Below are 20273 nucleotides of genomic sequence, written 5' to 3' on the forward strand. Positions count from 1 at the left end.
CAGAGATGCATCTGCTGGACATTTGTCTGTCTCCCACATATCAGGCCGTGAAAGCGGCCCAAGCATGCTTCTGTGCCGGGGCAAGGAGCTAGAAGGGAGGGGAAAAAAATAAAAAATATAGAAGGAAGAAGATATGCAACAGAACAACCACCTAGAAGAAAGAGAAGATGTGAGGGTGGGCCAGAGGGAATCAGCCTTGACTGTGGATCTGTGCTCTACCCAAGGCTGGCCTGCAAGTCATCATTACATGATTTAAACAGCTTTAAAGATGATCTTACAGAGTTACAGTTTCTATGTCCCAATTTTTAAAAAATTTAATAATCTAGGGTCAACGGTCAACAAACTACCACCTACAGCCTGTTTCTGTAGGGCGTCTGAGCTAAAAATGGTTTTTACATTTTTAAAAGGTTGTTAAAACAACAACAAAGACAGCTAGGTGAAAGAGGCCACCTGTGGCCTCAAAAGCCTAAAACATCGGACTCTTTGCAGAAAAACTTTGCCAAACCCTCCTCGTAGCAAGCATACAACATTTAAAAATCTGGTCTAAAAGATAGGCACAACGGCAATACCTTTGAGAAAACACTTGCAAAAGCGACAAGGCCATGGTGACAGGCCTGTGGGAAAAACGTAAGATACACTGCCAGGGTTTCTCCATGATAATCCAGTCTTCCTGGACAGTAATCTGGTTTTATTCTCCAAGAATGAATCTGTTTCTATCTTCAGAAGTAGATATACCAGGCACATAGCCCCCCAAGTGGGTTTACCTGTACCCACAAAAAATACAAAGAAAAAAGAACCTCCTGTTTTGGTTTTTTTTTTCCTAATTTGCTTATAGAGTCACTATTCAGAAGAAAAAAGAACTGGAAATTAAAACGTCAAAGGGGAACGATGGAGCAAGTTGCATACAGCAACATGATATAGTAAGAACTGGCTATTAAAAAGGATGATTAGGACGTGATATTAAGCTGTAAGGAGAGGGAAAGATGAGCCGTAAGTGACAGGTCTATCTGGGTGATGACGACTATTAAGTACACTGCTCAGAACCAGAATAAAGGGTGACATGAATAACTCTTGTGTGATCTTCCGTGATTTTTTTGTGTAAAAAAAAAAAAAATTCTTAAAATGTAAATCAGGTTCTTGTAACTTTGCAAGTAAAGCAGTCCATAAAATTTACGTCTTAGAAGACAAGGTTTGAAAATGCACGTTAAAATTTTAAGATGAGTTCAAAGGCAGAATCATGATGCAGCAAACTTGTGAAGCAAAAAATTCCTCTAGAATGAAACAAGCCTGAGCCCTCGCTCCGGTCACACCCTGACCTTCTGGAAAAGCACATAAAAGAAAGATATTCATGCCACAACCTGTCAAGAAAGTTCCAGATTTTCTACTCAGGATGCATTTTCAGATGCTATTTAAAAGAGGCTCCTTCTGTACCCTTTGAAGACCCCATGCACACGGTCCTCTCAAGCGCTGGCCCTTTGATTTGGGGGCACTTCTCACGAGGGTTCTCTAGTGGAAAACTGGCTCCTCTCATTCTTTTTCACGGCAGGATATGAAGTGCTACAGAACTTCTGCATTCCGACTCACCTCCCATTCCCTCTTTGCCAACGTAAAGAGTGAGGAGGAGGATTTGTGCTCCTGAATCAGCTCACAGAAAGAGTAAGAATTTCTATGACTTTATTATTGTGTTTGTATGCATCCTTTCAAAGCAGTTCAAACCAAAGCATGAAGTGAAGGTTATGAAACGTTTCTTTTTTTTATTTTCACTTTTTGAGGAAGGAGATAGTGAGTGGGGTAGAGAAAAACAGAAGCAGAAACACGGCCTCGAGCACGGCCCCGTGCATCCCCTTTCAGAAAGGGTGGGCTGAGCGCCTCTCCAGCAGCTTCAAGCCGCCTCCGCAATTTGCAATCTACTGTTATAAACTTCTCCAAACAACCTGAAGCTCAAAGCGCCTTCCAAAATGTTGTCAAGGGAATGAATGCTTCTCAATTAATTCTTTAGTCATGTCATCACAAAAGCTCTCTCACTGGAGCTGCTCCTTCTGAATAAAGAATTTGGTCCCTTCCTCTCCAGGTTTCTTGGCACCAGAAACAGCCTGTTGGGTTGACTGTGCATCTAAAACAGGGCAAATTAAAGACTCCCTTGTAGTAACTTCTGTCGTAGGACGGTCTATTCTGTCTCTCTCCCCCCATCCCCAGCACATGGCCAGCTACTCAGCAAAAGTTACAGGAAAAAGTGTCACCTTGTCTGGGAGCAGCGTGTCCAGCATCCTGGACTCTGATCTTCCACATCTCTGTCAGTACACACAGACAGCAGTCAACTCAATTCTCTCATGGACCGGGTTTCCAGTAATGGACTTAGTGCCTCTGGCCCTAGAGATAAAGACGAGGGCTCTGAAAGCACCCAGTGCACCTGTCTGTTCTAGTTCTCCCCACAGAATGAAAGACAGACAGTGATGAAGGCACACACGATATGCTAAAGTAGCCTGTAGGAGGGAGTGATTATTTGGTGGAACTGGGAAAATGTTAGGCAGGGCTATCAGAATCAGGGCCTGAAGGAGGAGTACACATGTATCTGTCAGAAAAGAGGTCAAGAAAGGCAGAGACAAGAAACACGTGCAAAAATAAACATATGTATTCACAGATACTTCACCTGTGAAGCACTCGCAGAATTTTTAAGAACCAGAAGAGTATAATGAAGATGTTTATTCAGCAATGTTACCCCAAACTCAACACAAAACCAGAATGTTACGTTTCCCACTTTCCTTAGGCAGCCAGGCTCAAAACCTGCTACCCCCTCCTCCTTCCTCATCCTTAGTCCCCACATTCAGTGAACAGCGGGCTGCTTTCTTCCCTAATCCTGGATACTGGCCTCTAGCCGGTGCGCAGGACACTGCCATGGTGGGCTATCCACATCAGCCAGCAACTCCAGGGCCCTCCCAGGCCTGTGGACATACAAGAACCAAGTCACCTTCCTAAAGTGGACCTCCATTCATAGTACTAGTGTTTAATGAGTGAACAAAAATCTAAACTAATTAGCTGGCACTCTAGAATCCGTTCTTACCTACCTGTCCATCCACACTTGCCCCCATTCCTATTCGAGCCTCCAGTCCAGTCCCATCGGTCGATTGACTACCTGAGTGCACACCTTCTGATCCTGTGCTTATACCTCTCTCCTACCTGAATGATCCTTGCCTCTCTTTACATTCCCCCCTCAATTCACCCGCTAGTCCTCCTCTTCAAGGCTTTGCCCAAATTCTGTTTCCTGCACGAAACCTTAGGTGATCACCCAAGTACTTCTTCCTCTGCACAACTCCTAGAACCACAAGTAGCTATACAATTAAAATACTGTCCTACACTGTGTCTTTGCACAACTAAGCTGTAAACTTTGAAAAGAGATTCTGTGCTTTACAGAATCTTTTCAAGCTGTCCCTAATTGAATACTCAAAGTGATAAGCACTGTTCACTAGTGATCATGAGGACGTGAACCTAGACTCTCTTTGGTCTTCTCACTGACAAGTCCTATTGCTACTACCTCTAATTCAGACAGTTTATTCCAACTCATTGACAAACCCTAGTCCAGGGCCTCTTTATTTCCTGTCCCAACAACTGCAGCACCCTCCCAAATAAGACCACATCTTCTCCTTCTTATAACCCCTCAATGTCTATCCATAACCCTTAAAATAAAACCTAAACTCGTGCACGGACTAAACTACATTGGAAGATTATATTGGGTCCCTTTCCCACACCCACCACCTCCCCAGTCGGTTCCCAATACACATCCAGCAGCTCAGGGAAATGCTACAGTGAAAAGTTTAATCTTACTGGAGAGCAGTGTGAGTGCCAACCCAGGACAACAGGGTCCTGCCCACCCCTCTAATTTTGTTTCATGCCATCCTACCCACTGCTCACCATCTTATGCTGGTGTTCTTCTGCCCCCCACCCCCCGCCCCATCTGGTGTGCCTGTCTGTTCTGGTCTCTGGACCAGTGCACTTCGGTTTCCTGTGCCCCCCTGCCCCACCCCCCTTCCAGGCCCCCCCCACCTGCTCTCGTCAATCCTCCTGCACCTTCAGACCCTCAGAGTGGTGCTCCTTCCACCTGGACCGCAGCAGCAACCATGTCCATCCTTACATCTCTCTGCGGCAGACGTCTTCACTGTCTGCCTCCTCAGATGGACTCTATGGATGTCGGAGCCCTGGGTGCCCAGGGCACGCCTGTGCCGCACAAAAGTGCTCAAGAAAAGTTTAGTGAGGGCGCCTGGGTGGCTCAGTCGTTAAGCGTCTGCCTTCGGCTCAGGTCATGATCCCAGGGTCCTGGGATCAAGTCCCGCGTCGGGCTCCCTGCTCTGCGAGAGGCCTGCTTCTCCCTCTCCCACTCCCCCTGCTTGTGTTCCTGCTCTTGCTATGTCTCTCTCTGTTAAATAAATAAAATCTTTAAAAAAAAAAAAAAAAAAAGAAAAGTTTAGTGAATGAACGAGCATATTAGGGAACCTTGACCAACCATCCATGTTCTCAAAGACAGTTGTTTCTGTAAAGGTGATTAACTGGAGTCACTAATGTAATAGTCCATGATCAGATGAGTCATTGAAATAGACTTTTAGAGCAGACTTTCAGAATGATCTACTCCAAAAATAAAGTCAACCTATTCCTTCCCCATTCTTGAAACGGACAGCACCATACAACATCAGGATATACAGTATTGAAAACTTAAGTGAACGTCGAAAGTACGTTGAAAAGTCTTTGGTCCTATGTTTATTTCCTTTACAAGCCCCAACGAGGTAGAAAAGATAACTAAGTGATTTAGGTCCCCACGCACACAGGCTCAGGCCCGACACTGTCTGTGGGAGATGCAATCGGACAGCAATCGGCGCACAAACACCACCAAGCCTCGCAACGTACAAGACTCCGCGACTAGTGCGGTGTGAGCTCCTCGCCTGTTACCTGTCACCACGGTCTCCGCGGCACCCAGCTGCCACCGAGTGGCTTCTTGTGTACCTGATGGACAAACGGCTAAACCTATAATCAAGCCCCTAGACAGTTAACACTAATGACGTAAGGTCTCCTTACTGCCACCTCTAGCTGTGATGGGTTAACACAGTACACGTCCTCCTTTAAGACAGTGCTAACTTTTCTACAATGGATTTTCTTTTCTTTTTTATTTGAGCATAGCTGACACCCAATGTTACCTTAGTTTCAGGTGGACAACACAGTAACTCAACCAGTTTATACGTTATGTTATGCTCACCACAAGTGTGGCCGCCATCTGTCCCCATACACAGGATCACAGTATTATCGACCATATTCCTTATGCTGCGCCTTGCATTCCCATGACTTACTCATTCCATAACTGGAAGCCTGTATCTCCTTCTCCTCAATTATGCCCAACCCCTTCCCCCTCCCCTCTGGCAAACATAAGTTTGTTCTCTGTAATTCTAGGTCTGATTTTTTGCTTTTTGTTGTTTTTTCATTTGTTGCTTTTATTTTTTTAGATTTTACTTATCCGTGAAATCATATGGTATTTGTCTTTCTTTATTTCACTTAGCATAAAACCCTCTCGGTCCATCCACGCTGTCTTGAATGGCATGGTCTCATCCTTTTTTATGGCTGTGTAATAGTCCACTGTGTAAATATACCACATCTTCCTTATCCATTCATCTACTGATGGACACTTAGGTTGCTTACATATCTTGGCTACTGTAAATAATGCTGCAATAAATGTAGGTAGGGGTACCTGTAGTGTTTTCATTTTCTTTAGATAAACACTCGATAGTGGAATTATTGGATCATACAGTATTTCTAGTTTTCATTTTTTGAGGAACCTCTATACTGTTTTCTGCAGTGACTATACCAGTTTACGTTCCCAGCAATGGTGGATGAGGGTTCCTTCTCTACATCCTTGCCAACACCTGTGATTTCTTGTCTTTTTGATTTTAGCCCTTCTAACAGGTATACAGTGATATCTCATTGTGGCTTTGGTTTGCATTTCCCTGATGATGAGTGATGCTGAGCATCTTTTGATGTGCCTGTTGGCCATCTGTGTCTTCTTTGGAAAAAAGGACACAGTTAATTCTTGAACTGTAGTGTATTATTGGTAAGCGCAATCCCACATGCATACGGGTTAAGGTAGTGATGTCATTTCTAAAGAATGTACCAACAGCTGTGACAGTGGTGCATATGTTCATAATTCACTTTCCTATCAGTAGCAAAGGAGATGTTGGGGAAAGGAAGTAAAACAACTACTTTGTTCCTACCCCTATGCCCCCCAACTGCAGGAGGTAAAAAAACTAAAATTTTATTCCCTTCCTGCCAACCACAGGGATTATCATTTTCAGGCAGGCGATAGACTTAGTAGTTCTGGTCACACAAGGCAGTACTAGTACTTGAAAGGAGCCAGGCAGGAAAACAAGCAAACAAACCAACCAACCAATTAACCAACCAAACACACCCAAAATGTCCCATACCTGCTAGAGTAGGTCTAAACTTTGCACTCCAGCTTTGGTGTAGGAAAACTGGGCATTGTTGGGAAACGCTTCTTTTTGCTAACCAAATGGAAGACTATACAAGAAGACCTGGGGCCTACTGGCCTCCAATTCCATCCCGAAGAAGAAGTGGGCAAGGAGAAAAGGGAAACCAAGGATCCCCTCAGCTCTCAAAGTGCCACTCTGCTCAAACTTCCGGCTACTCCCAGTGAACGTGCTCCACGCATCAGAAGAGCCTCGTACCAACCCCACATTCCTAAATGGGAGGTTTCCTCCAATTCAAGGACTGAGAGATAGCAATTTAAGTGACAAAAGTCTACAAATGGGCGCCTGGGTGGCTCAGTTGGTTAAGTGACTGCCTTCAGCTCAGGTCATGATCCCACGGTCCTGGGATCGAGTCCCACATTGGGCTCCCTGCTCTGCGGGAAGCCTGCTTCTCCCTCTCCCACTCCCCCTGCTTGTGTTCCCTCTCTCGCTGTGTCTCTCTCTGTCAAATAAATAAATAAAATCTTTAATTAAAAAAAAAAGTCTACAAATATTTTGAGCTCAAGAATACTAAACAATTGGGGCACGTGGGTGGCTCAGCTGGTTAAGCGACTGCCTTCGGATCAGGTCATGATCCTGGAGTCCCGGGATCGAGTCCCGCATCAGGCTCCCTGCTCAGCGGGGAGTCTGCTTCTCCTCCAACCCTCCCCCCTCTCGTGCTATCTCTCTTTCATTCTCTCTCTCTCAGATAAATAAAATCTTTAAAAAAAAAAAAAGAATATTAAACAATTTACAATTATTCAGAGGCACAGGCAACAGGCTACCAATGATGCTCATGTGACTACAAAACCACAATATTTCTACTCATCTAACCACGCTAATATGAAAATCACAAGCATCAAATGTCTTTTATTCCTAAAAAGATAAGGAAACATTCAGTAGTTGAAAAGAATCACAACCTGTGGGAAAAAATACACATTTAAGGTTCTATATCCATCAGCACATTAACTCTACAAAGGAAAACGAAGGACATTTGTCTACATCCCATTACTCAACAGTCTCTTTTTTAAAACCAGTCCTTCCATCTTCCATTTTTTATACATGCTGCCTCTCAAAACTTTATTGCTTAAAGGTTATTTCATCTAACAAAATTTTACCAAGATCTTATTTTCCTTAAGTATTCTATTTTCCTAAGATCTCTGAATAGAGGGAAAAATACTATAATTTATTCCCACAGAGGAATGGAATCAGCAAACATTAGACCATCATTTTATAGCTAAGTCACTTTTTGGCACTAAACACCAAGAAAGAAGACTTCACTCTCTGCTCTTCTGAGTACAGGGGTCAAGAGCTCCGGCTGAGCACTGGAGGGCATTTAGACATGACCTTTACCCTCTGAAGAACTACAGATGCTACCTTTACCTCAGCCTTTGATTTCCTTCCTTCTTTGGACTCAGCGTGTCTTAGGGGATGGAGAACCCACGGGAAGCACTTGAATTCAAGGTTGCAACCAGTCTGCCACTTGTCACACCCCACACCTCCGCATCTCCACCCTTAACCTAGAATTCTAACTTACAAATTATTCATTCATATTATAGCTTCAGTACACAAAATGATAGACTTGTCTCCTGCTGAAGGATCATGCGGCTCCCTGAAGGACTAACCTCACATAAGCCAAATGACTCCTTATTTGTCCTAATTATGTTTTCTTTATGGATTATAAATAGATTTTAAGCCTCACTTTGATATCATAAGACAAACTGATTAACAGTTTAAACAATGGATAGAGTGGCTTTGTAATCTGGACGCTTAGGCTATATTATCCAAATCTACATTGTAAGAACCAGAGTTTATAGAAAAGCACTTTGCTTGATTCTCTAAATTACATAAGAGAAATTACTTTAAAAACACTGAAGAGGACTTACAGGAGAAAATACAAACTGTAAGAAGAGGCAGAAGTCAAAGGGCATAGATTAAAAAATGACAACTTAGGGCGCCTGGGTGGCTCAGTTGGTTAAGCGACTGCCTTTGGCTCAGGTCATGATCCCGGAGTCCCGGGATCGAGTCCCGCATCGGGCTCCCTGCTCAGCGGGGAGCCTGCTTCTCCCTCTGACCCAACCCCCTCTCATGTGCTCTCTGTCTCTCTCATTCTCTCTGTCTCAAATAAATAAATAAATAAAAATCTTTAAAAAAAAAAATGACAACTTATCCATCAGTGCTCATGAGAGATGTTTTACTTTTTTTTTTTTTTAAAGATTTTATTTATTTATTTGACAGAGACAGAGATAGCGAGAGCAGGAACACAAGCAGCAGGAGTGGGAGAGGGAGAAGCAGGCTTCCCCTCGAGGAGGGAGCCCGATGTGGGACTCGATCCTAGGACCCTGGGATCATGACCTGAGCTGAAGGCAGACGCTTAACGACTGAGCCACCCAGGCACCCAGAGAGATGTTTTACTTCTATCACATATACTATTACTCAAAATGCCAATCCTCAGGAAGGTTCTACAGTAAATCTAAACACTTAACATTTCACTTTATGTCAGATTCACTAGTCTAACAAGAATTTTATTGATTTGTTTCATCATTTGAAACCTTCCAAAAACCTCTCCAGAATTCGAGCATTCACTGCTACTAGCAGGCAACCACTATCTCGGATAAATAAACAAATACCTTTAAGCTGAATTGAGTAATCTATGCTAAACTTAGAGCTCCAATTTGCAAGTGCTTAGTTTCCTTAGAAGCCAGAGAAAATACTGCTTTGGTCTTCTGAAATGGAACATACTTTAATATCAGTTCTGAAAAACTCACATAAGAAAAGGGTTTAATCAAACACAATTGCAAACACTAAAAAGGAGGGGAAGGTGAAAGAGAAGGAGGAGAAGGGGGAGGAAGAGGGAGAGGAGAAGAAGAAAAAAAATCATTTTGCATTATATGACTGTAAGCCCTTCAGGACAGATTTCATCTCGTGAAGCAGTTGTTCGGGATGCCTTACAGTGGCTGGATGAAAACAAGTCCCAGATCCACCGAAAGATATTCAGGCCCAACTTATTTCCCAGCACCATGAAGGAACAGCAAGGGGCAGGTCTCATCATTTGAATTTTAAGAATGTTCAAGACTCAGCAAGAGTCTCAGAACCGGGAGCTTCTAGCTGAACCCTTGGGCACTAAGGAACTTACCAGGCTACAGTCATCATTCAAAATCCCGTGACAGGAGCAGACGTATGCAGGGGACCACAAACTCAAAGCACAAGTGAAAGAAAAGGGACTTGAGTACCAACAGCATGCTCTGCACACAGGAGACAAAACTAATGTACATTAGTGCCTATCAAGTACTAACAGGACAGGTTTCAGGTGCCCAAAGAAAGGATGATGACAATTTCCATGCTGCTCTGAAACTTGGACTTCCTACAGAGATCATATTAGCCTCCTTAAGTAGTTCATCAGCATCATCTATGAGTCAAAGTTTAGATTTAAATGGCAAAACAGGCTCATCGATAATTAGGCCTTGGAATACATCCAGAGTAACAGCATAAAATAAATGCTTGTTACAAAACAGCTCTATGGGGCTGGGTTTATATAGCAGAATACCCAACCAAATCCTGTATGAGAGGGCAAAGGAAACGCTTTAATGTCAATGCGCAACAAAACTTTAAAGGATACAATAAAGCTGTAAGAACAGAAACAGACCCCCTCTCCACAACATATACACAAAGTAAAACAAAAATAGCACGGAGCCACACAATTCACACTTAAAGGGGATTTGCCATTCATGTGGCCAGGCCAACCTCACTTCACAAATGAGGAAACCGAGTCCCAGAAAAGCAGTACAAGATGCTCTAGACTGGCTTCTGGGCCCAATGTCTCCACTCCACCCTCACAGGACCTGCTTTCCCTGAAAAACAAGGGGGAGAAACTGCCATTCTTACCGTTGGCTGACTCAAGGGTTCTAAAAATCTTGAGGATCTTTCTTCCCTTTACTCTCCAGGACGAAAAGCTAAACAAATTAACGTTCCAACAGCTACCCTCCAAAAAACGAAATTCTCAAGAGTGAACAGAGGCTCTTCTGGGCCCATGATCATGGTGGTGGCAGCAGACATGCCCTCGACGTGCAGAAGGGCACAGGCAAGTTTGTGCACCTGCACGTGCTGTGGAGATACTCCTCTGCATCATCAGTGCCAAGAACTACGTGAACTTGGCTGAGGCTGACAAGGTGAATGGCAGGCTCAACAGCCAGTTTAAAACCTATGCTATCTGTGGGGCCATTTGCAGGGTGGGTGAGTCAGAGGACTCTATCCTCTGACTGGCCAAGGCCAATGGCAACATTTTAAAGAAATTCTGACTGGAGAGGATCACGGATGTAGAATATCTGTCATAAATAAATAGCACCCCCCATCACCAAAAAAAAGTGAATAGAAGACAGGAACTTACACCTGTCCCTGAAGAATCATACAGTGGTTCGTTTTCAAATCCTTTTCAACTACATTACTCCCAAAGAAACACAGCTCATAAGAGAAAAGAGTCTGAACTCTCTATCAGATCAATGCGATTGTGCCAGAATCAGAAGAGCCTCAGACATGAAGCAGAGCAAACTCTGCAATATTCAAGAGAAAGGGAAATTTCCTATAAGCCTCAGGGAACCTTTCCCAGAAGGTCTCAGGGTTGCTGAGAAAGGAAAGATTCTGTGGGTCGTTATACCAACGAATTCAATTTTGCCTTAAAGGTCGTCAGCCACATTTTTTTTTTAAAGATTTTATTTATTTGACAGAGAGAGCATAAGCAGAGGGAGAGAGAGGGAGAAGCAGGCTCCCTGCTGAGCAAGGAGCTCGGTGTGGGACTCGATCCCAGGACCCCGGGATCATGACCCGGCCGAAGGCAGCTGCTTAACCGACTGAGCCACCCAGGCGGGACATCAGCCACATTTAGATTTAGTTTTCCCAACAAACTGAAGGAAAAAACGTCCTTCAGGGAGCTGCGAAGAAGGCATAATGGGAAAGCAGAATCCCACTTACTGGGCTTAATGATGGACTGTGGAAGGTCCTGCCTGCCTTCCAGTAGCATCTGTATCCTAACGCTGCTTGACACATACTCTATACAACCTCTTCTCAGGTTATCATTAGGGTTCTACTACTAAAGCCGAGTTTTGTTTTTTTCCTTTTATACTGAAAGTCTTCCTAGTGTATGATAGCTAAGAGTAGCGGGAGGAAAAATAAATGCTAAACCAGAGATAAAGCACAGGAAATGATTAAACCAATACGTTAGGTTAAAAGACTTTTCTATATTAAAATAGTAGAAAGTATGCCAAATGAGTTGCTTTAATTCCTACTCTGACAAAGCTGAATTGGTTCCCTCTGTTGGGAACCAATTCAAAAGCAATATATAACATTGTTTCTAAACCACACAACTTTACATTGCTTAGGATAGTTAAACTAGGATAACCAAAGATAATAAATAAAACTAAAATTTTTATAAAATGTCAGAGACTACCAGACTTTTGAACACTCAATCCATGTATTAATGACATCACAGATCCAAATGCTTAAGCTTCAAAAGAGAAAGTAAGAAACATCAAGTGCTAGAACATGCAAATTCATTTTGTTTCAACATAATTCTTTAAAGTTCCTTTCAAACAAAACAGACACATTATAAAAGCCCAAAATCATAGGTGTCAAAAGTTAACTAAACAGTTTATTTCAAAGTAGTAATACAGATTGGTCAAATTGCTTTGAAATAGTCTTGAGACTGACCATTTTAAAAGACAACCAAGAACATTCTAGCACTTTAACAGTCAAATAAACTTAAAATAATGTCACTGACAAAAACACATGGTCTGATTCATATTTATCTATAAAATGTCAAAAACATCTGTCCTACCTACTAAACAAGATGGAAGTGAAAATCAAAATGAGATAGTATGTAAAAGTACTTGATAAGCATTTAAATTATAACATATTGTGAATCAATAAGCAGTAGAGCTTACACAAAGAATAGTTACGAGTTAATGTTGTAACTTGGTATAGTTAGAGTAGGAGATGAAGTGTCATTAACTTGGAGTCTAATCTTAGTTCAACCACTAAGTACTAGTAACTTCATCATAATAAAATCACTAAGGCCCACTGAGTCCCATCTCCTTATTTGAAGAGTAACAGAGTTAGACCAGAAAAGATCTGAAGTCCCTTTCAGCTTGGCCACCTTGATTAATAACACCTAAATTAATAACACCTAAATTACTGCTATTATAAATAAGTAACATTTGACCCTACGAAATATTATCATTATTTGCCACCACGTCACAAGTGGATACCACACCTCTCCTAATGCAGCAGATATAGCAGTAAATACCACTACCTTTGTAGACTTGTGTGCCGACCTGGAAGAGTTCAAAGCACTATTCACATTCCTGCACAGGTCAAAGATTAAATGAGACAAAGACACATTTTCTCTCTCGTTTATCAGACTAGTGAGCTGAAGTCAAGAGTAAGTCATCTGCCAACAGCTCACAGCTATAACAGTAAAAGCTGGAAGGAGAAAGCAGGCCCAGTGCTCTTCTCAATCAGGGATAACTGAGCATCTGAAATGAAATATAACAGAGCCAATCATCTAATGTCCAACCTGCTGGGGAAGAAAGGCAGGCAGTCACTCATTCAACACATATGCTGAACCACTAGGCACTGTCCTTTCTGGCTGCCAGGGATACAGTAATGGACAAAGGAAAAATCCCTGACCTCACAGAGCTTACACTGTGGTTAGGGAAACCGGGCAAAGTAAATGAGTGAAATAGAGGGTATATTATAGTGGTAAGTGGTATGGAGAAAATTGAAGCATAGAAAGGGGATAGAGAGCATGTGTTTGGCGATTTGTAATTTTCTTTTAAGCCTGCTGGATGCCACTTACAGAACTGCAACAATAATGCATCTAAAGTAGTTGTCCTAAGTATTTCCCCAAAGAGGGAATACTTCGGATACAGGGAAGACTCTGATCCGCCGATTCCAATTTGATATTGATTGCTCAAATCTTGGAACTGCCAGCTAGGATCTGTCTGTCACACCGGCAATCCAAATTCCATATTAACAAAGACTCTCTGCACCCCACCTTTATTTATTTTTTTAAAGATTTTATTTATTTATTTGACAGAGAGAGACACGGCGAGAGAAGGAACACAAGCATGGGAGTGGGAAAGGGAGAAGCAGGCTTCCCGCCGAGCAGGGAGCCCGACGCGGGGCTCGATCCCAGGACCCTAGGACCATGACCTGAGCCGAAGGCAGACGCTTAACGTCTGAGCCACCCAGGCGCCCCTGCACCCCACCTTTAAATCCACAAAGAGTCCAAGTAGATTTACAGAGCGCAGCCAGGAAAAGTTACAAGAGCACCTGAACTGCTTCTGAGTTGGCATAGATATCTCCTAACGCAAAGGTTAAAATGGAGTTTGGGTTGTGCTAGGACAAAGCACTAAGAATACGATGCACATCATTTTGCTTTTTCTGACCTGTCAATTCTAACGACATTCTCTATTAGTCTATATTTAACCCGCTTACTGGACAGTTTCTCCAGCTTTTAGTATTTGTTTTCTTTTATTGAAAGAGCAACCCATAAGCGTCTGCCTTCGGCTCAGGTCATGATCCCAGGGTCCTGGGATCGAGTCCCGCATCGGGCTCCCTGCTCCATGGGGAGCCTGCTTCTCCCTCTGCCTCTGTCTCGCTCTCTGTCTCTCATGAATAAATAAAATCTTTAAAAAATAAAAAAAAAATAAAAAAATAAAAAAAAAAAAGAAAGAGCAACCCAGTTTGCAGAAAGTTGCTACAAGAAAATATAGCCCCTTGCAAGATCTGATACACTTGGTTAAGCACCATCTAATCAACCTTAATTAACCTGGTTAGTTGACTTAGGATATCAGGTTAAGCTTTGTTTTAGTTGTTTTAAAATGCCCTCCGAGTCTCTAAAATCTCATGATCCTCGCTTGTAACCGCATCCTGAGAATTACAGTAAGTGCTCTAAAATTAGCTACAGCTTACTTTAACGTGTCTATAAGGCGCAGCCTTGCTTTTAAATGGAGCTCCCACCGGGAGTGAAAAAAGACACGTCGGACAGGAACTTCGGCCTTGGGGTCGGATCGCTGATCCCAGGGAGAAGATCCCACGAGCTTTTCCTTCTGCCCACGGCTGGCGAGGAAGTGTTTGTTTGGCGTCTCCGCGGGAGGGGCGCGCCCGGCTCAGGTCGCCGCGCGGGCCCGGCCCACTGCGCGATTTGGACGCGAGCGGCCGGCAAACTTCAGCCGGGCTCCGCGGGCCGGGCCCGGGCGAGGCCCCGCCCTGCTCGCGGGTGCGGGTCCCGGGCCGCCTCGGGCCGGCGTCCGGGGGGCCTCGGCGGCTCGCAGGCCCGGGCGAACGCCGGGCGGTGGGCACCGGAGCTGGGAGGACGGGAGGGCTGCGGCCGGGCTCCGGGGTCGATTCCAGAGGGCCGAGGTTCCCCCGGGGGGCACGGGCCTGGCCCGAGGGTAACCGAAGCTAAGGGGCTGTCCCGGGAGCCCGGCAGGGCGTCCAGAGGGACCCCGCGCTGAGCGGTGACCAGGGAGGAGTGGGTCGGCTGGGGGAGGGGGACCAGGGACTCCCGGGACACGCCCGGCCCGGCCCGCCCCCGGGCGCCCGTCAGCGCGGCCCCGCCCGGCCCGCCGCGGCCCCCTCCTCACCTGATGTAGGGGCTGGCCGCCGCCAGGATGTTCTTCTGCACCGGGATCTCCTCCCCGTCGAGGACCAGGTGCGCGTCGCAAAAGCGGGACTCCTCGCGGAAAGAGCTGAGCGCTCGCAGCAGACGCGCGGCATGCTGTGGGTCAGACACAGCGCTGCCTTCGGCCATCTCGGCGCCGGCTCGTCAGCCCTCTGGTCCAGCTGCCCCAGCCGCCCCGCCAGACCCCTCGAGCTGCCCGCGTCCGGCGCGCGCCCAGTCTGCACAGCGCGCGCGCGCGCCCGTCCAGCCCGACTCTGCGCTCGGAGAAGCGGGAGCCCCCGGAACGCGCCTGCGCCATCGGCGGCGCAAGGGGCTTGCGCCTTTAAGGAGCCGCGGCGTTGCGTCATTTCTCCGCGACGCCCCCGCGCCCTCGGGCCCTCCCCCTCGCCAGTGATCGCCGGAGGCGGCCAATCAGAAGCCTCGTTCCTCTGCTGGATCAGCTGGTCGCGGTGCGTCTGTCCGCCGCCGGGAACCGTTGCTGCAGTGGTGGAAGGTGCGCAGGCACCTGGGACTCTGTGGTTCGCCCGGGGCCTCTGGCGCCGCGAGTCTGAATCCGAGCCTTGGCTCTTCCACTCAGTAGCTGTGTGGCCATGGGTAAGGTGCCCATCCTCAATTCCTCCGTATGCAAAATGAAGGTGCTGACTTCTTCGTGTTGTTGTGGACTCTTGTGAGCTCACGCGTGTAAGCAAGGGCGCAGTGGGTGTAGCTTCTCTTATTGATGAGAGAAAAGGCGCTTCCCGGGTAAGAGGACAGAGAGCCGAGAAGGCAGGCCCTCAGAGCATCTGGTTGCCGGCCAAGGAGATGTAGCAGATGAAGCTAGACAAGTACTGACAGGCCTTATATTTTGCAGAGCCTCCTTGTCTGTGGTAAAGAGGCTGGTCTTGATCCTGCAGGGGTTAGGAACTATGAGAGGGTTTTGAACAGGGTGTTTTGTAAAGATCACCCAGCTGCGTGGAGAATGCGGAGGGTGGTGCTAAAGGCAGAAAGATGCTTAAATATTGCAGTACTTGAAGGAAGGGCCCCGGGACCTAAACCGAAGGATGGCGATGGACGTGGATAATAATGGGCGGCTTTAAAGGAATAGACAGAATTGCGAGGGAGAGGGGGTCAGGACAGTGTTGTGGTTGAGTAACTGCTTGGATGTTGGGACTTTTCGGACAGATAGGAAATGCCAGAGGAGTTGGATGTGTGTGTAGAGAACCAGATGTTAAGATGTGACTAGAGTCCCAACCCGGTGAAGATCAGAGTTGTGACAGGAAGCAACTTTGGGTGAGCTCAGTCAGGGCAAGCCCCTTTGGTCTGAGGTTTCCCTGGAGGTTAAAGGGCACATGGGAACGTGGAATGTAGCCACCATTTTGTTCAAACACTAGGTTGTTTGTACAACCTGATTGTGCAAACATTAGTTCATTTGTACAACCCTCAAGAAGCTTCTAAAGAATTAGCAATTTTTCTGGAGAATTAGCGATTAGGGCCAAGGACCTGAAGAATGGTCAGCATTTCAGATAAGGCAGGAGGGGGTTTTCACTGGATCAGTTCAATCTTTTTCTTCAACCAGCTGAAAGGGTCCAGTACAGCCTTGAGTCTTTACCCTGAACCAGCTCAGGCTTTGGAGTCACCGCAGGAATCAGAGTATGTAACTCTGGCAGAGTCACTGGCAGAATAGATGGGGAAAAGGAAGTTAATAGTGGAAGGTCTAGACATTTCTAGTTCCTCCTTCAAACTCAGCTCAGCATTTATGGATGAAATGATAAGGATGTCTCAGATTGGCTTCAAAACAAAATGAAGGGATGGAGGGAAACGGGTGAGGATATAGATGAATCAAAAGTGTCTATGAGTTACTAATTGTTAAAGCGGGTTGTGGGTACACGGAGTTTCATTGTATTAGTCTCTGTATTTTGTGTATGTTGTAAAATGTCACAATAAAAGTAAAAAAAAAAAAAAAAAAAAAAACGAGATAAGCAGCTCAAACTTATCTTCTCCGTGATACCTGCCCAGTATCCCTGGAAGCAGTCAAAACTTCTTTCTCCAAATTGTTGCTGTACTTTGAACATTGCTCTGGCAGGTAACTTATTATAAATGGGTTTATTTATCCATGTCACCAGCAAGCTTGTATATTTAAGCGGCTCGATTTCCAGGTGCTAAGCACAGTGCCGGGCCCTGGTAATGCTCACTGAATGTTGGATGGATGGAGGGATTAACAAAATTGTGAATACCAAGCACTTAATAAATGTTTTCTGAATTTTATCTTCTGTTTTTAGTTGATTTGTCTTTGTCTTCATTCTCAACTGGGTTGTTGGGGTCAAAGATGATGTATATGACAGTTCTCTGTACAATATAGATATTTGATAAATACTTATTAATTGCATGGAATGCCAGTCTACTCTTCAGCTATCAGGAGGTTCCAAAACAAAACAACTTTCAAATAACAGAATTACCCTCAGGTGGCCAGTTTCCCCGGAATGGGAGTGTTGCCTTAGTTGAAATAACTGGAGGTGACCGGGGATTAGTCAGGTAGGCTCTTCCTGGTAGAGGTGAACCTTCTCTGGCATTTTGACAAAAGAGAAGGAAGGGGTAGGCTCTGCCCCACAAAGCCTTCCTCCCACCCTTGGGCCCTCTTCCTTCCTACAGCACCAGGATAAGTTTTCTTGGGGCACCTGAGCTGACCTCAACACTTTATTGAAAACCTAGCATCCTTTTGATTGTTAACTACCATCTTAGTAAACCCAAGGTGATTTTCTGATTACCAGGGGACATCTGGGCAGAGGGCTATAGACAGACTGTAGACAGACCTGCATCAACCAGGGAAAAGGTAGTTGCTGGCTTGAGAGGATCACCTGCGCAACAGGCGGCTGATCAACAGAAGACCTTATTTGTGCTTTCAGAAACAGCCCCGCTGTTGGCAGTATTTCCCAACAACCCACCTGCCTGAGTAACTCATTCATCTTTCAAAACCAAGCTCAAACATGACCTTCAAGGAAGGTCTCCAAGCAGCCTCTCAGGTCAGAGTCCCTGTGCTATGCCATGTTCCTGCTTTCTGTGCTGGACTTAACCGCACTGTAATTAACCAGTTTCTAAGTTGGTTTGTGAGCTCCTTCAAGATAGGAGCTGTGTTATATTCAGTCATGTTCCAAGGGACTTGCATAGTGCCTGGTACTTAATAGATGCTGCTCGAGTGCTTTTGCATAATTAGAGGTAGCAAGTTGGGAAAATGAGCACAGGAGGCAGGATTTAACTAACACAGTGGGGTCAGGGGGATGACAGGGAGCTGAGCAACACCCCATCCAGAGCAGGAGGCTGCCCCTCAGCTCTAGATGATTGCTCCATGGGATTAGGGCCCAGTGGGGCCAAAACCAGTGATTTTTCAAGAGATCTGAAAATTCAGATCCACATGTCAGATGTCCCAGTTTTTCAACATTACCTCCTCCTTTCATTTGGGAGAAAAAGATGCAGCATGTGTCTGCAGACAGGTTCTGGCTTTAAATCACTTCCAGAGGTAATCAGAAAATCACCTTGGTTTACTAAGAGGGAAGTTAACAATGAAAAAGATGCTAGGTTTTCAATAAAGTGTTGAGGTCAGCTCAGGTGCCCCAAGAAAACATCCTGGTGCTGTAGGGAAGGAAGAGGGCCCAAGCGTGGGAGGAAGGATCTGTGGGGCAGAGCCTGCCTCCCATCAGCTGCAAGAGCCACCCCTGGTCAGCCCTTGGACTGTTTTGTAGCCTTTCTTGTTATTGCTCCAACTGAGCCACCCTTGATACTGTTTACAGCCATCAGAATGGTATATTTGGTGTTATTGTTTCCCCACATTCCATAGATTTCAGACCTCAGCTGTTGTGAAACCAGTAATTTGAGATCCGGTAGGCTCCCAGCCATTTCAGTCCCTGGTGACTGTAACTGACCCCTTCTGCTTTAGTGGCTAAACAACCCCCAGAGAAAGGATTTTCTTTTTCTCCTTTTTTTCTTTTTTTGACTAAAATTCACAAGATATCAGCAGTGGTCATTCATTCAACAAATATTTATTCAGCACCTGCCATATGATACGTAGCAGATACAACCATGGTGAAAACAGACATAGTTACCTCACTGGTATCATTGTAGAGACTTTTTACTCTGTGCTTTTCTGATCATGAATCATTTTTACAATCAGAAAAAAATTTTCCAGTTGCAAAAAGGAAAAAAAAAAAAAAGCTTTATTTTGCTTTGAAAAATGAGCCCTCATAGAAGAGAAGAATCACCTTGGAGTTTGGGGTTTTGTTTTTTTAATAAATGTTGGAAAGAGGAATGAGAATCCAGTAAATGAAATAATGCAAAGAAAGAACTCAATAGTTTGGAGCCTCTTTAGAAAACACTGACTCTCAGATTCAATTTGTTGAAGAGAAAACTGACGCAAGATGAGTCAAGGACTCAGTCAAGGTCATACATGTGACCTAGTCGAAGCGGAACACACAGGCCCAGAGTTCTGCCTTCTAGCCCTGTAAGCTTTTCCATTACACCAAGTTGACTCTTCGTAAACATTAATTTGGTTGAGACAGTCTTTTCTGATTCATTTTAAGCGGTCTCTTCTGATTCATTTTAAGGCGGTCTTTGCATATTTTATGAGTAAATCTGTCATTTGTCCAAATCTATTTATAGCTCCTTTCTTTCGGAAAATCTAAGCTCTTCCAAATTGCTGAGTCAGAGAGCATCTCAGTATTTATAACTCTTGAGAGTTGATTCCATGTATTTACAAAATATTCAGAGAAGTGTCTCAGAAGCCAGTGAACTAATTAAGTTGTAACGAAGATAGTGACTGTTTCTGACCAAATCCGTGCTGTACTCCCCAGCACACCGTACAGTGCGGGACACACAGTAGGTACTCAAGAAATATTTACTTGAATGAATAAATGTTAATAACTAGGGAGGACTGAGATTTTTCTGTCCGTAAGGGATTACTTCAGATGATTTCTACGACTCCCCCACCGAACACCAAGCAACAGTTTGCTAATAACTCCAAGTGAATATCTAATGGGCATCTGCAACTCAACATGTCAGAAATTAAACTCTTGGTTTACCCCTTAAACCTAATCATTCCTCAAATCTGTGGAAGCATCATTCGT

General features: G+C 44.8%; 1 protein-coding gene and 1 pseudogene across 1 annotated transcript in view; one reads left to right on the forward strand and one right to left on the reverse strand.

The window, feature by feature from the left end:
- The window catches only part of GAN (gigaxonin), a 55388-nt gene extending 39982 nt beyond the window's left edge, over positions 1 to 15406 (reverse strand). Inside the window, exon 1 of the mRNA XM_035024723.1 lies at positions 15143 to 15406. Coding sequence (XP_034880614.1) covers positions 15143 to 15309 — 167 coding nt within the window. The 5' untranslated portion in view covers positions 15310 to 15406. The remainder of the gene's footprint in view (positions 1 to 15142) is intronic.
- On the forward strand, positions 889 to 10798 carry LOC118023387 (annotated as a pseudogene).
- Positions 15407 to 20273: the final 4867 nt, after the last annotated feature.

The sequence above is a fragment of the Mirounga leonina genome, unplaced genomic scaffold, assembly GCF_011800145.1.
Source record: "Mirounga leonina isolate KUSES-001 unplaced genomic scaffold, KU_Mleo_1.0 Mir_180, whole genome shotgun sequence".
Taxonomy (NCBI): Eukaryota; Metazoa; Chordata; class Mammalia; order Carnivora; family Phocidae; genus Mirounga; species Mirounga leonina.